This window comes from Kogia breviceps, chromosome 8 (genome assembly GCF_026419965.1).
Source record: "Kogia breviceps isolate mKogBre1 chromosome 8, mKogBre1 haplotype 1, whole genome shotgun sequence".
Classification (NCBI taxonomy): Eukaryota; Metazoa; Chordata; class Mammalia; order Artiodactyla; family Physeteridae; genus Kogia; species Kogia breviceps.
In genome coordinates, this window is record NC_081317.1 from 41036082 (window position 1) to 41052939 (window position 16858).

General features: G+C 42.5%; 1 protein-coding gene and 1 pseudogene across 10 annotated transcripts in view; one reads left to right on the plus strand and one right to left on the minus strand.

Annotated features, from left to right (window-relative positions):
- The window catches only part of FRMD3 (FERM domain containing 3), a 345639-nt gene that overhangs the window by 275185 nt on the left and 53596 nt on the right, over positions 1-16858 (plus strand). The window contains exon 1 of one of the 10 annotated variants that reach the window (XM_059072324.2): positions 15295-15560. The exons of the other annotated variants lie outside the window; for them this stretch is intronic. Coding sequence (XP_058928307.1) covers positions 15434-15560 — 127 coding nt within the window. The 5' untranslated portion in view covers positions 15295-15433. Of the gene's footprint in view, positions 1-15294; positions 15561-16858 lie in introns of those variants that run through there. 10 annotated transcript variants of the gene reach the window in all.
- Positions 8893-8962, minus strand: LOC131762073 (U4 spliceosomal RNA; annotated as a pseudogene).

The following is a 16858-nucleotide window of genomic DNA, read 5'->3' on the forward strand; positions in this document are numbered from 1 at the left end:
TTTTTTGCGGTACGCAGGCCTCTCACTGCTGTGGCCTCTCCCGTTGCGGAGCACAGGCTCCAGACGGACGCGCAGGCTCTGGATGGACACGCAGTCTCAGCGGCCATGGCTCACGGGCCCAGCCGCTCCGCGGCACGTGGGATCTTCCCGGACCGGGGCACGAACCCGTGTCCCCTGCATCGGCAGGCGGACTCTCAACCGCTGCGCCACCAGGGAAGCCCCGGTCCTATTTTCTACTGTTTCTGTTAGTGGGTTGGTAGTGAGTGTTAAGTAAATGTTCTTTGTGATACCCAGGCTTACATTGAGGCAGGAGCTCACAGAATCTTCCTTCCTCTCACCTCTTTTGTTAAGACCCTGTGCCAGTTACGTGAAAGAAAGAGTTGGGCAGTGTAGGCTAGTTCCACTCTTTAAGGGAGGTGTCTCGGGCAGTACGGGCAGGGTTCAGAAAAGAGGCTCTGGTCAGTTGGCACAAGGCTGGATGTTGGGTGTGTCCACTGGGGTGCATGTCCAATGCCATCTGCAGAGCGGTGCAGCTTTTCTCTTGGTTTTGCTGATGGAGAATTGGAGGCCCTAGAGCCATGGCTTCCAGAGCCATGGCTTCCAGACCCTGGATTTATACAATGGCCCACTGGGGTGGAGGAAATAACTATTCAGACTTCTATTGGGATTTTACTTTTATCACCTCCTCAAAAAATGTCTATTGCATAGGTTTTATAATGGATATAATATATCAAGAGAACTGTACATGTATCCAATTTATAAATAAACACTCATTTTTTCATAAGTATGAACAAACATGTTTCCCCCCAAAAAAAGGTTTGGATATAGCTGCTCTAGCTCTTACTGATGGGTCTACCAAGAAGAAAAGGCAGGGCATGTTTTTGAAACTCTCAAATCCCCGTTCATGCCAAAACTCCAGATTCCTAAAATAGATGTGAGATCTATCTGCTCTAGTTACGGTGGTGACATGCCATTTTACATGCTTTTGGTCTTTCGTGCTGGTAAACCAGGGTGAGTCATCCAAGCACAGTCTAGACCTTTGCCAAGCTATTTGGTAGGTGCTGTGTCACTCTCACTGAAGTGTTCTGTGGTAGCCCTGAGTCCCCGATTTACATGAATGCTGGACTCTCTTTTTGTCGTCGTTGTTATTGTTTCAAAAATCCTTCAAATTCTTTTTTAAAATTTATTTTATTGAAGTATAGTTGATTTACAATGTTGTTAATTTCTGCTGTACAGCAAGTTGATTCAGTTATACACATACATACATTCTTTTTCATATTCCTTTCCATTATGGTTTATCACAGGATATTGAGTATAGTTCCCAGTGCTATACAATAGGACCTTGTTGTTTATCCATCCTATATGTAATAGTTTGCATCTGCTAATCCCAGACTCCCAGGCCATCTCTGCCCCACCCCCACTTCCCCTTGGCAACCACCAGTCTGTTCTCTGTCTGTGAGTCTGTTTCTGTTTTGTAGATAAGTTCATTTGTGTCATAGTTTAGATTCCACATATAAGTGATATCATATGGTATTTGTTTTTCTTTGTCTGACTTCACTTAGTATATTAATCTCTAGGTCCATCCATGTTGCTGCAAATGGCCTTATTTCATTCTATTTTTATGGCTGAGTAGTATGCCATTGTATATATGTACCACATCTTCTTTATCCATTCACCTGTCGGTGGACATTTAGGTTGTTTCCATGTCTTGGCAATTGTGAATAGTGCTGCTATGAACACACGGGTGCATGCATCTTTTCAAATTATAGTTTTGTCAAGATGTACGCCCAGGAGTGAGGTGGACTCTACTTTCTGAGTGTACACAGGACACAACCTTAGTGGGGAATCCTCTGGTGGTGGGAAGAGCGTTGGATAGAGACTGAGAGGGCTGGGGTTCATTCATTCACTTGATAAACAGTTACATCTTCTCTGGTACGTGCTAGACACTGGCAGTACCTGGATCTTATTTCCTTTTACAAAACAAGGTGAGATGGTTTCTAAGTTTCCTCCACACTCTGACTGTCCTTTAGTAATTCTTTCCCATGTTCCTGCTGTTCTTAATTACGTGCTTTTGGATCACTTATCATTATCTCCAAAAACAAAAGGTATAAACATTCCTTTTAAAATGTGGTTAATGAAACAGTAAGCATGTGGAACAATGATCTATAAAAGCAGGGTTACATTTTTTCCTTTATTTTTTGTAAGTTGCAAACTTCCAGCATAAAATTGAAAATTAATAGCAGCTAGCTTAAAAGGGAATATAAAATGAACACTTCCTCACTTAACAAAGCCCTCACATCCTTTAATGTCTCCTCTTAGAAGAGAAGTCCGATTTGGGAGCTTTTTAGTCCCCTCAATCTACACTTCAGCATTAAAAAAAATGTGAAAATGGGTAGATGGTCTGGCTGAAAGAGAAATAAATAGGGTTTTCAGGATGACCCACGTGATCATCTGAACACAGACTGGATTTTGCCATTAAAGGAAGGAGTATCCATACTGGAAAAAAGAGAGCAGTCCGTGTGATGTATGGCTTGTCAGTCTCTGCCTGAGCCCCTCTACAGCTGCACCATTTGGCCCCTAAATAGAGGCTTGACCCCACCCCCAACTCCAGGACCAATCCTACCTTGCTCTGGGAGGGAATGAATAAGCCGAAGCCCAGCCTCTTGGCTCAGGCTGTGAGTCCTGCTCTCTTTATTGCTCTGCCCGGTCTTCTCCTGGTCCGCATGCCAGCCTTGCTCCCTTCCTGAGTCTCTGCCCTGGTGGTGCCCCTGGTACTCTACGCCTCCAGGACCTTGAAGGCCCCTCTCCCTGGGGCTAGGCCATACTCTGCTGGTTGACAGCCTGCATGGTGTTCCCTTCCTGTCTTGTGATTCTTGGGACCATGGTCTGTTCCTTCTCAGAGCAGACTCTTTCCCAGCAATGGCCCCATCTTGAGTAGAGGGGTCTGATCTTAAATGCCCATCTTCTCCGGTTAAACTTCTCTCACTGCCCAGTGGTGTCATGAAATACAAAGTTGTCAAATCCATCAGCAAAATCCTTTTCACTTTAACCTTTCAAATATACCCCAGAATCATTGCCACTGCACCACTCCAGCTGCAGCCACTCTTGTCTCCCTCAAGAGATAACAGTATCTCTGCTTCTACACTGCCCACCTCCCCCGACCCCTGTTTTCCACACAGCAGCCAGGGTGATCTTTTATAAGTGGAACTTGGATCTAGTTAGGTTCAAATCTAAGCTCCTCACTCTGGCCTATGAGGCCCTGTGAGCTTGACCCCCACCCACCCTTAGACCATTTCCTAGTGCTTTCCTCTTGAATCTCTGTGTTGCTACCACATTGGTCTTCTGACCTTGTTGCCACCACAGGGTCTTTGCACAGCTGATTTATCTACCTAGAAGGGCCTTTCCTCTGATCTGTGCATGACGGGCTGTTTCTTTCTTTCTTTTTTTTTCTTAACATCTTTATTGGAGTATAATTGGTTTTGGCTGTTTCTTTAAGTCTTAGCTCAAATTTCAGCTCCCTGGAAACCCTGAATACCCAATTCTGAGTAATTCTCCAAACCTAGCCATTTGTTCTCTCTTGTGACACCACCCTGTTTGATTTTTGTCAGAGTGTCCACGACAGCAAAAACTTTGCCTGACCCACCCCGACATTGTACCTACGACTTAGAGATGTTCTGACACACAGTAGGAGCTAAATTAATGCTTGTCAAATTAGTGAACAAATGAATGAATGAGTTCTAAATGAAGCCAGGACAGCCTTTGTTTATGTAAAAGAAAGCATATAAGGAGAATATTCTCCTGAGATTAGGGTTTGCCAGAAGCCAAACTTGTTCTGTTTTATTTTGTTTTTGTTTTTAATCTGAAATCAAAAGCTATAATATACATAGTCATGGTAGAAAATTTGGAAAATACAGAAACCACAAATCCAGAATTTTAAAAGCACCTGCAATCCCCTGTGTTCAGACTGTGGTATGAATGTGTATAATCCATTCTATATATTTTTAACAAATATTGGACTACACTAGAGATACTATTTTGTGATCTGCTTTTTCACTTATTAATATAACATGAACATTTGTCTATGCATTAAATATTCCTCCACTATTTTAATTTTAACGGACATACATTATTCGATCACATAAATAGACAAAAATACCTTTCACCCCCCCATCTCCTACCTAAATTATATATATATATATATGAATGTTTCTTATGTAGCTACAGAACTGAGTATAACCGTTTTTTAAAATCTTTGATAATTTGAAAGGCAAAACTTGAGTGGTTGGACATTTTTCTTGCATTTCTTGCCATTTGTGTTTCTCTTTTGAGCATACAAGTAGAATGTGAGAGAGAGAGGCCCTTGGCTGGTGTGCTGGGTGAAGGATTGGGTCCTGCTGCCTCTAGTTTCTTGGTTACCTAGCAGCAACACAAGGAGCCCATAGTTCCAGAAGAGCCTGTTTTTTTCAACAGGGAGACACAGATGCCTGTTTCTTAATACCATCTGCAGAGCTGTTGGGAAATATGGAAAAAAATTGGAGCTCCATTTATTGATGTAGCCCAATTCAATTTCCTTTACTCAGAGAAAAATGGTTCATCTGTAATGGTGACTTGTGCCTGGAAGGAGTGAAATAATACAGCAGAAGTGATGAGAAAACAAATTCATCCTGTACAGAGACAAAGGAAATAGATTCTTGGTTGAGAGTTCTAAACAGATGAAAGGAGGCTGTTCTAACTGGAGCCAGTAAGGACAGCATTGTCACCCATTATTCTTGCAGGAAAACCTCTGGGCACTGACATCTGACAACACTGCACTGTGAATAGATTACCTTGATATATCTAAGTTATGGAACATCAGGCAAATTTCAAGTCCTAGGTTTGACCAGGATAGAGGAAAAACTCTTTGTTCATATGGAAGGAATAATCTGAATTGTAGGTCATCTTAGAGAGAGATGGCTTAAATTCTTCTCCAAGGAAATTCCTCATGCATGTTTTTGAAGAATGTAATATAGTTGTGAAATTCCTGGTCCCTGTCCAACACCTGTGGGAGATTTTCACCTGGTTTCATGTATGGACAGCTGTGGAAGGTTTCCCTTCATGTTACCATCACCCCTATAGAGGGGTATCTATAGGTATTCAGGCCCTATCTTTATTCACAGGGTTTTAAGAGCACCATGCGCCAGTGAATAAGAGTGTCTCCTATAGTAGATAAATCAGAGAGGGAATGGACAGTTCTGCACCTGCACAGTCTATGGGTGGCTTGTTGGGTGATGACTCCCATAAGGCTCCTTGATGCTGTCAGTGGATGGTACCTGATCCTTGGAGACTGGAGTCTCTTATTTTACACTCTCCTCTACTTGTAACCCCTTCAGTTTTCCTTTTACTCAGAATTCTGTTGTGCAGTCTGCCGGTTGAGGAGTCTTTCTGTCTTGGAGAATTGTTTGTGAGATTAATGGCTAAGTATTTGTGGTCATTGTTTTTATTGTTGGGTAGGTTAGGTTTGCTCTCTGGGCTGAGGATCAAGAAAAGGCTTCCAGGACTTTTGTGAGCATGGGTGAATTTGTCAATTAACATTTAAAAAAAATTATTTTTGGCTGTGTTGGGTCTTCATTTCTGTGAGAGGGCTTTCTCTAGTTGCTGCAAGCGGGGGCCACTCTTCATCGCGGTGCGCAGGCCTCTCACTATCGTGGCCTCTCTTGTTGCGGAGCACAGGCTCCGGATGCGCAGGCTCAGCGGCCATGGCTCACCGGCCCAGCCGCTCCGCGGCATGTGGGATCCTCCCAGACCAGGGCTCGAACCCGTGTCCCTGCATTGGCAGGCAGATTCTCAACCACTGTGCCACCAGGGAAGTGCCCAATTAACATTTTAAAACATTGCCTTACCACAGTTGGAAGATAGTAAAGCTTGCTCTTCATTGGTGTTTGGAAATGGAGAGACCACTGAACTTGGAATAAGGAGACAGGATTCTAGGTGTGGTGTTTTCACTGATGAGGGTGACCTTGACCTCCTCTCTGTTTCTCTTGGATTAGCTTCCTTGTATTAGAGCTCAGCCTCACACGGCCACCCTATACTCTCAGCTGCTTATTGGCCACCTCCACTTGGAAGCCACACAACAGCTCACAGCTTACACATCAAACTTAATGGGTTTACGACTATACTCATGTTCTCATCCTTCCCCAAATCTCGGTCTCCAAACTGCTTCTGCTCTGACTTGGTTAATGACAGTACCATCCACAAAGTTACCCCAACCAGAGAGACCTGGAGGCCATCCTTGCCTTGATACCCCTCCATGTTCCACATCCACTTGCCCACCACCATCAAGTCTATCCCAGAAGTAACTCTGACATCTGCCCCGGCTCTTCAGCCTGCTGCTACAGCTTCATTTCAGGTCCCCTCTTCTCTTTCTGGGGACACTGTAGTATCTTCCTTATTGATCTCCCTATAACCCATCCTGTAAACTCCTGCTAGAGCAATCACCCTTATTTGAAGTAGCTTCTAGAACCTCCTCATTGACTGTGGAGCAGAGTCCAGCCCCGAAAGGTGTTCATGGCTCCTCACAATCTGGTCCACGCTCACCTCTCCAGCCTTATTTCCCTCCTTTGGTCCTGCTCAACCCTCTCATCATTCTGTGAATGCAGCTCCCCCCACGCTGCGCCAGTACCACAGGCCCACGTGGGCTCCTCTCTGCTGGTTCCTTTACTGGGGCTGCTCTTCCAACTTCCCTCTGCTCCATCTGCTATAGATCCATACTGTTTTGTCAAGTGGCTCCTCCTCTATGAAATGTCCCTGGCTTAAAGACAGAACTAATAGCTTTCTTCGCTTTCATTCTTGCATTGATTCTTCTTTTTAGCTTTATTGAGATATAATTACATATAACATTGTGTAAGTTTAAGGTGTACAATGTGTTGATTTCATACATTTATATGGTGCAAAATGATTACCACCATAGAGTTAGCTAACACTTCCATCCCATCACATAATTATCATTTCTTTCTTATGGTGAGAACATAAGATCTACTCTCTTAGCAACATATAGGCATATAATACTGCATATTAGCTACAGTCACCATGCTGTACATTAGACGCCCAGATGTTTTTAATCTAATAACTGGAAGTTTGTACCCTTTGACAATATCTCTACCACCACCCTACTCCACCAGCCCCTGGTAACCACCACTCTGCTGTCCGTTTCCCTGGAGGCACCGCTTACATTTGATTCTTAAAACTCCTCTGTCTAACCATTAGTTTACATGTCTGGTCTAACTGGGTGCCCCCTCCTGCACAGTGCCTGGTATCTGTTCATTAACGGGTGGATGGTTGAATGGAAGGTGAGCCATTCTAGACAACTTTTTTGTTCCTGACCCTAAGCCCTAAGATGAAATATAAGCCATACTATGGAATAAAACAGAAAAAAATTCAGAGTTCTCACCTGTTTCCACTGAGAACTCATAAGTACAATGTGTATTTGTAATACATTAGGCTTTTTATATCATTTAAAAATAACTAGTGAGTTTTTAAAAAATATTCTTTGCTCTAACTTTATTTTTTAAGTATTTAAACATTTCCCTATTGGAACAGAGTATGCTCATTTTAACCATTTTGGAAGAAATCTTGTAGTCAATTTTGGGGTGCAGGGGCTAAATTCATTCTTTGGAAGATAGAGGCACTGGCCCAGCAATACCTTTATCTTAAGCCACAAACATGTTTTTTAACTTTTGTTTCTTACCCAACGTTGACTGCTTGGAATGATATGCTCTTTCTTGTTTGGAAATAAGATGGCGTGTCAGGAAAATATGAGGAAGTGTGGGAGGTTCTTAGGCTGTCAGCAGGCCTCTTGATTCTCAGTCTCTGGTGGGTCCTTTCATGGCTTTTTCTACTTGGCAGAAGAGATTTGGAAATAGAGACTGAGATGCCCATTTCATTGCAGCTAGAGCATCTCATGCTACTTCTAAGGCTTTCGTAGAGTTAGTCTTGTCCTGCCTCTCACCCCACTGTGGGTTTCCTTTCTCTTTGATTTGATTGATAGAATCTGGATTACCAGGAAACAAAAAGAAAAAAAAATCCTAAAAGACAAAGCATTAAGCAAATTCACTTGAGAAGTTACTTAATACCTTTTCTTGTAAAGCTCTAGAGAAGTTTCCAGCATTATACTCTGGGACCTAATTGGGAAGGTTATTTAAGCAAATGTCATTCTTCATCTTTAGATTTTCCATTAAGTGTATGGAATCTATCTCTATTTGTTAAGATTCTGTGGCCATGAGAAATTATCACTAAGCTTTTGTTCTAAATTTATGAGCTAAAAATTCTAAGAAAATCCCTACTGGATATGTTTGAAAGAAGCTCTCTGACAGTTTGAAGTGAGTGAAGTGAACAGATGTGTGTTTTTTAAAACTTGCTTTGTATCTAGATGCTCTGAGATGAATGTGTCAGAGGGTAAGAGGGCAGATGCATCAGACTCCAGTGAGGTGGCTGAGACTGGGAAGTGGGTTAGGAAGGAGAATTAGAGGTGGAATTGACAGGTGGGTGATTGTCTAGATAAAGGGTGAGGGAGAAGGAAGGTTCAGTGATGCTGTGTGTTTGGGGGAAGGTATGATGTTCCTGGAAGGCACTCCTTTATTTTCATAGGATGCGGCTCCTAATCTTTAAGCCTCTGTTTCCTTATCTGTAAAATTTAGAGATAATAACCCTAGTTAATATGGTAGTCATAAGTATTAATTGACCCATAGCAACAGGATATATATATATATATATATATATTTTTTTTTTTTTTTTTAACTATGAAAAAGACAAAGGTACTCTCAAAAATAAGATCAGCATTCCTGAGAGAATGTATATGAAGGGCTTAGAGCACAGCCTGGTGCATATCAAGCCCTCAGTAAGGGTGACCCATCATTACTCTATTAGCAATAATCGCGCCTCGGATAAATTTACCTCATTGGCTACGATACTGCCACTGCGCAAAGCTCTATCATTATTCTAAAGCAAAAGTAATGAAGACTCTGATTCAGGTGCCAGAAAGAAAGCCCCCAAACAGACTTCCATACGCCAGGTAAGCATTCAGTATATGATAAGGTATCCTTGCATAACTGGGATCCTTCTGTCTCCTCTTAAGATGTAGGGTAAACTGTCACCCTAAGATGGTCTTTCCCCAACATCTCCATCTGAAGGTTCACTCCCAAAACCACTCCTGCCAAGTTATTGATGATGCTAACATCCTTTTATTCCCTTCATAGCACTCATGCTATCTTGTCTATTTGTTGGTTTACCTGTTGCACAACTATATCGCCCTCCAGAATGGGGCCGAGACCGTGATCAGGCTTAGCACACTGAAGGTGCTCAGGGAGTATCTGTTGGATGAATGAATGACTAGCCAACCAGTTTGTGAACTGGCTCACCTGGATGCAGGCTTGTCTGTCCTCATGGAGCATCTTCTAAAGCAGCCTTTCATGGACACTCTGTCAGAGAAGGAAGGAGGTGGAGAGCAGGCAAACTGAGGCTTGCTCAGATCTTGGTAAATAGCACTCAGAAAGTCAGACCCTGAAGAAAAAATTCAGTTTTAAAAATTTTAGCTCAAAACATCACACAGGGGCTTCCCTGGTGGCGCAGTGGTTGAGAGTCCGCCTGCTGATGCAGGAGACGTGGGTTCGTGCCCCGGTCCGGGAAGGTCCCACATGCCGCAGAGCGGCTGGGCCCGTGAGCCACGGCCTCTGGGCCTGCGTGTCCGGAGCCTGTGCTCCTCAACGGGAGAGGTCACAACAGTGAGAGGCCCGCAAAAAAAAAAAAAAAAAAAAAATCACACAGAATGATATATATAGCACAACACATTGGTATTTTAGGCTTTGAGGTTAAAATTTCATACTCAATTATGGCTTCTCTAGACCTCACCAACTTGCAAATATTTTAACTATATTTGCAACCCTTTTGAACTTAAAGCTCCTGCCCAACTGGTAGGAAATAGAGCAAATTTCAGCAGCAGTTTTCTCTGGGCTGTCACTTTTGAGGTACTGTTGGGATCTCCACCCATTTCCTTCCTAACTTCTGGTAGTTCTCCACTTTCCTACATTGTGCAGATAGTGCTTTTTTAAAATAATAATAATGACAACCACCTACGATTTTATGTCAGAGATATTGACACTGGAAGGTTGGGGGGAAAAGTGAGGGACAGGACACAGGGAGGCAGGAAGGGAGAGCAGGGCAGTGTCTAATGGAGCATTCTGTCTGTATTTTCTGCCCGTCTAGAAATCATCACCAGTGGCCCGAGCAGACAGAGAGGGCCCTGTGACACTCTGCCCGCCTTCCCACCTCTCTGTCTCTCTCTCTCTCTGTCTCTGACTCTCTCTCATTGTCTGTCTCGGCGCACATAAGCTGACTGTTTAGAGATACCACAGTTATCAGTGTATGGGATGGTCAGGGCAACAGATGGATGAGCCCTTATGCTAGAATCCTCTATAGCCATGAAGTTCCTGTGAAGAGCCTTCTCCTTCCCCACAGTGATGTTGAGGAGAGCCCAGCTGTGCTGTTTAATTTCTATTCTATTCTGTCTGCAACTGTAATTCTCCAGAGGGGTTTATTGGCCTCTTTCCCACCACTGCATGGTGATGCCTGGCCCCGCCGAGCACTGCTCTCATTTTACAGGCAGGAAGCACTCAGTGAATGCTTCATCTAATAAGGGGGATAATAAAAGGAAGAGCATTTGATATGCCAAAGCACCTTATACATTTTCAGAGTTTTCTTCATGTGAATTATCATAATCTGAGCCTCATGACCATTTCCTTGACATGGATAGAACAGATAATGTTGCCTCACTTTACGAAGGAGGAAATTGAATTATGCAGATGATTGACTACCTGACCAAACGGCCCTGTCACTTAGTGGTGCTGGGAACTGCTTCCATTTCTCCTTATTATACACCCAAGAATATACCCATTGTATCACAAATATAGTATTAAAATGTTTTATATCATTATTGTATTGTATTATATGATAAATATAATATGTGATGGTGCCCAGGACTCTTAATAATTGGTACTTAATGTCTAAATGTATTACAAAGAACATTTAACGTATGTAATAACTTTTTATTATCTTTCTAATTGGAGTTAGCAGTTAGCTAAAATTACAGTGAATCTCCATAACTCTTTTAACTAATAGCCAAATCCACTACACCTGTGAAATCTGTGAGTTTTCAAAACAGCTACTAAGGTACATCATATTTATTGTGCCTGCTACATATCAGGCACTCAGTTACATAAGTGCCAACATCCGTACTGTTCTACAGGCAGAAAACTACAGTTCACCAAGCTTATGTAGCTTTCCCAAGGTTACGGGGCTGGTCAGGTAAACTTAACAACCTGCAATGCTGCTTCCCTACTATTTGGGGAGAAGTAACTAGAAATGTTAGAGACAGATGGTTGATAGAAGGAAGAAAATGCAGATGATTTAAAATACTCACTGTCTTCCCCTTGAGTAAAGGAGAGAAAGGAATGAGCATGTGTTTAAAAAAAAAAAAAAATCACTAATTTTTCTTGAGTAATCTTTGCCGGGCCCTGATCTGAGCATGCCGTGTGGATTACCTGTTAATCCTCACAACAGCCCTGGGAGGTAGGTCCTGCCTTTGCTATGCTCATTCTACAGGCATGGAAACTGAGGTCAGAGATAAACGGTACAGCCGGTATTAGAACCCAGAGCCTGTGCTTTAAACTTTGCTTTCTGTAACTCCTTAGTAAGTTCTGGTCCATCAACCAGGAACCAGCACTACGCAAGGCAGTTGATATACATGATCTCATTTCCTTGTCCTGACATCCACAGGAGAAGTATTGTCTCCATTTTCAAATGCACCAGGGTTCCAAGTCGTCCAGTAGCTTCCAGTCTCCCACAAAGCAGATACAAGCTTGTTCCCTTGCCTCAAATCTGTGTCAGGAAGTTTGTCACAAAAGTAGACATGAAATCCAGGCTCGTGAACTGCTCTTACCATTGAACTCCCTTCCTCTGCTGTGGCTTCTGCCTGATTTATCAGTGTTTCTGGCATCTCACTGTGGAAAATCGATTCCCCTCTTCACACATATCCACTGCTTTCTTTAGACTCTTGTCACTCCCAGACATGCATTCCCGATTCTTCAAACAAACAGACAAATCTAAACAGGAAGGATATTCAAGGGCACCCAAATGTTGTGCTGTTAATATCAGTCTGTGAGTGCAGTGCCTCAAAGGAAAACAAGCCTCCTGTGCAGTTCCTCCCAGAATCCTTGGGTTGGCTCCGCATCCCTGCCTTCCTTTGCTTCTTCCTCTTGAAATGTAGCCACACCTTTGGGTAGAGTAGGGCAAGGTAGAGAGAAATAGCTGGGACAATATGGGATACTGGTCCTTCTAGGTTCCCTCTCTCTAAATAAAAGCTGAAAGTCCCCAGAAGAAAGAGGGTGAAAGAATCTACTTAAGATCTCTGAAAAGTAGCACAAAGAGTGGGAACAAGCTTAAAAAAGGGAAAAATTTTACATGCACGAAATGCAAAATATTATGACTAGTAGTTAATAAAAGGAAAGGAGGAGACACTTCAAAACTATAGTGAGATTTGAAGCTTGAGAATTAATGGGGAATAACTCTCCTGGTGGAAAAGAACAGAAATAAAGTATGGTGGTGGTTTTGTTTCAGGTTTTTAATTTGCTTTCTTGTTTTTTTTTGTTGTTTGTTTTGTTTTGTTTTGTTTTTTTTTTTTGGAAGGGCTGTTTGTTTAGAGTGGGCTCTCAGGTTCACATCATGTTGTCTTTATAATTTATAATGATAAGCATACAGATTCATCTGTATTCCCTCCAAACAGGCAAAGGGAGCTTTTCTCAAGATCTGAGCCCTGGTCTACTGCTATGCAAATGAGCCCATATTAATCTTTGAAATCTTTTATCTCTGTTACTGCACAGCATTGATTCACCTGGGATGGGGATTTTCTGATTTGTTTTCCAGTATCCTAAAGATTTTCAGTAGTTCTTCAAGAACCACTGTTGGTGGATAGTGAGGCAAGACCTAGCAAGTACTACCCCAGGGCCCCACTCTGTGCAGTCTGTTTTATATATGGGGATTCTGCTCAGAATTATATCACAAGGGGAATTGCAAAGGCATGAAGATTTTGTGAATTTTTAGGGGTATTTAACTTTCAAGGTCGGGTTTGGAAATTGACTAATGGCTGTGAGAGTAGGAACTGCCCTACTATACCTGGAACTGACAACCCGTGGGCAGGGTGAGGGAGCCCCCTGGGAGGTCTCTAGCAGTGACCTTGACTTCAGCCCACAGTGCACAACAGGCTACCACCCTTCTCCCCTTTCAAGATTTATAATCTGGTCCATAATGTACATTTTTTACATAGTTGAGGTCATACTGCTTATATAAACTGCTTTTTCCACTAATCAATACATTGAAAGGTTTCCCTCATATCATTAAACTCCTAAACATACATTTTAATGGATGTACAATATTCCATCATATGTATTTAATCATTTTCCCACTGGAAATTTAGATTTATTTTTTTCTTTTTGCTATAATAAATGATACTCTGATGAAAATCTTTGTCCAAAAATTTTTGTCAACGTTTCTCATTATTTCCTCAGGCTAAATTCCTAAAAGTGGAATTTCTGAGTCAACGAATGTCACTCCTATAAAACTCAATATATTTTTCTAAACTTCTTTCCAGAAATGCTACATCAATTTATATTCCCACAGTGAAGTATAACAATGCAGAATTTCAGCTCACTGCCCTGCATATAATGGTTTGTTTTGTCAGGAGAGGGAAAAAAAAGAATATTTTTATTAGAAAATTATCTTTTGCCCTCAGTAGCTATTTAAAGTAGAAAAATGCATGCATGCATAATTAAATAGTGAGAGGAAAATTTTTTTTCTTCTAAAAATGAGAGTGGGAAAAATATACCAGCCAAGAAATAGAACTGAAGGACAGTATATGGGGCACAGTTATTAATCAGTTGAAATTTTTTCAAATATAGGAATTTTTCAATACTCTGAAAACATTTTGCTCCCTGAGCACTTACTCTGGGATGCAAGCACATTTCATGCCTCAGAGGTAGAAGTGTAGGACTTTCAAAAGTCCTGAGAGAGAGAATGTAACATTTAGATCCTGCATTGAAAACACATGTGGTTAGAAGTGGGGGGCAGTAACAGCTCTCTTCCTGGGGGACTGTCTTCTTAGTCAACTGATGTTAACTGGATGCTTAGGTTCAAATCATGGCTTTGCCACTTACTAACTCTATAAATTTGGTCAGGGCAGTTACTTTCTCCAGGATGTTGTTTCCTTCTCTATAAAATGAAGAAAATTTTAGCATCCCTGTGAGAACAGAGATAATGCTGTGAGGAGCTCAGCAATTTGTCCAGAGCTGTGCTGTCTAACACGGCAGGCCCCTGTGGCTGCTGAGCACTGGCAATGCGGCTGGTCTGAATGGAGACATGCTGTAAGTGTGCAAATGCACACCAATTTCAAAGACTTAGTACGAAAAAAAGTATCTAAACTATTTTATTATTTTGATATTGTTATATAGTGAATGATACTATTGTGGATATCTTGGCTTCAAATAAAGAGCATTTTTGGGGCTTCCCTGGTGGCGCCGCAGTTAAGAATCCACCTGCCAATACAGGGGACGCGGGTTCTAGCCCTGGTCTGGGAAGATTCCCACATGCCACGGAGCAGCTAAGCCCGTGCGCTGCAACTACTGAGCCTGTGCTCTAGAGCCCGTGAGCCACAAATACTGAAGCCTGTGCGCCACAACTACTGAAGCCCGCGCGCCTAGAGCCCGTGCTCCACAACAAGAGAAGCCACTGCAATGAGAAGCCCGCGCACAGCAACAAAGACCCAATACAGCCAAAAATAATAAATAAATTAAATTTAAAAAAATTTTAAAGAGCATTATTAAGATTAATTTTAATTTATTTCTTTTACTTTTCATATGCTTTCTTCTTTAATGTGGCTTGCGTTGCATTTTTACTGGACAGTTCTGCTCTAGAACTTAATAAAGATTCAAAATTTTTTTTAAAGAAATCAAGGGGGGATTCTCCATGGCAGAGTTGTCCAGTTGTCATTTTTATCTTTGGGGGGACATTCAATTCTTAGGACACTGTAGGGCATTTGGCTGGGGTCCTCTGGCCTGGGTGGTTTAGGACAGGCTGGGGTAGGGATAATGCATATTACTTCATTGTCTGTTAGGGGAGTGAGTGGAGAGTTTAAAAATAGCAGCCCCCTCCCTCCTCCGGCCCCGTGCTGATTCCTCCTGAGTTATTTCTGTTGGCTGCCTTAGGAGCCTGACATTTGATTCATTCAGTACGCCCTGCCTCGGTACTTTAAAACAGAATGGACAGTTAGTGAAAGGTCAAAGCCACTATGGCTGGCGGTAGCTGCCCTGGGCCATGACAGGAGGAGGAGACTGAGGGAATTGAAGAACCAGTAATGGCAAAATGCTTGGTCAAGATCCAGACTCGGAGGGGTCTCCGCCTGCAGTTGGTGAACCACTGCAGCAGCAACGTGTTTGTCCGCCTGCTGAGACACAGTTCCAAGGTCACAGCCAGAAACACGGGTACGTGCCCTGCGCTGGGCTCTCCTCCGCGCCTGAGAAGAGTGCAGGCTTTCCAGCTGCCGGCCCGGCGGCTGGGAGAGAAGCCTAGGCGAACCCAGTGTCAGAGGTTTGTGATAAGCATGAGAAAGAGAGGGAGGGAGAAAAGCAAAGAGGCAGGCAGGAAGGAGACAGTGAGCAAGCGAGCGCTGAGGGAAAATGGGAGGGCTTGAAATGGGGGTCCTGGCCCTCCTATTAAGTGAAATGGTATGAAGTCATCCTAAAGGCTAATAAGTTACATGCCAGTAGTAGCCTGGTTAGGAAGGAGGCAACAGTGGGGTGTGCAATCCAGATGGCCCAGGAATGACTGAAGATCATAGAGAGGACAGATTGGATGATCAAAACATGCTCCTCCCTCCTTTCATTGTTCAAAGTTTAAGATCTTCAAGTGTGCTTGCCGGGAAGAGGCAAAACTCCCCTTTGTCTTCAAAGTAGAGCTGTCCTGCAATACAATAGCAGTTAAAGAACTGGGATCAAACTGATGTTCTGCTAACTTCCTTTTCACTGAAAATGTATTTTGTGTGTTATTTTGTGGTCCTTGGAGGAAAATAGGAATTGAAACAGGAATTTTAAAAAATCAGAGCCTACAGCAGGAAAGGAGCTGCTGTTATAAATGTATATGTGGTTTTCACCAAACGATTAATATTTTTAAAATCCTGGGAAATGTCTGGAATTGGCCATACCACATGCACATGTGTGGAACTGACTTCTAAGTGAATTGAAATGAAATTAATTGTATTTGTATAATGACATAGATAATAGATGATGTGTTCTTATTATAAAAGATTTTTTTTTTTTTTTTTTTTTTTTTTTTTTGTGGTACGCGGGCCTCTCACTGCTGTGGCCTCTCCCGTTGCGGAGCACAGGCTCCGGACGCGCAGGCTCAGCGGCCATGGCTCACGCGCCCAGCCGCTCCGCGGCACGTGGGATCCTCCCAGACCGGGGCACGAACCCGTGTCCCCTGCATCGGCAGGCGGACTCTCAACCACTGCGCCACCAGGGAAGCCCTATTATAAAAGATTTTTAAAGTACAATTTTATAGAATGTTTTCCTTGACCCTAATACTCCTGATAGCCAGTCTATGCACATTGACGTGTAGAATGGATATAGGATTTTTTTTTTTTACATAAATGGGATTGTTCTATATGTATTATTTTACAATTCATTTTTTTCACTTTATCATATGCCTTTAAGGACTTTCCATATCAATGCATATTAATTTGTATCCTTTTAAAAATTGGCTGAATAATATCATGTAGTGT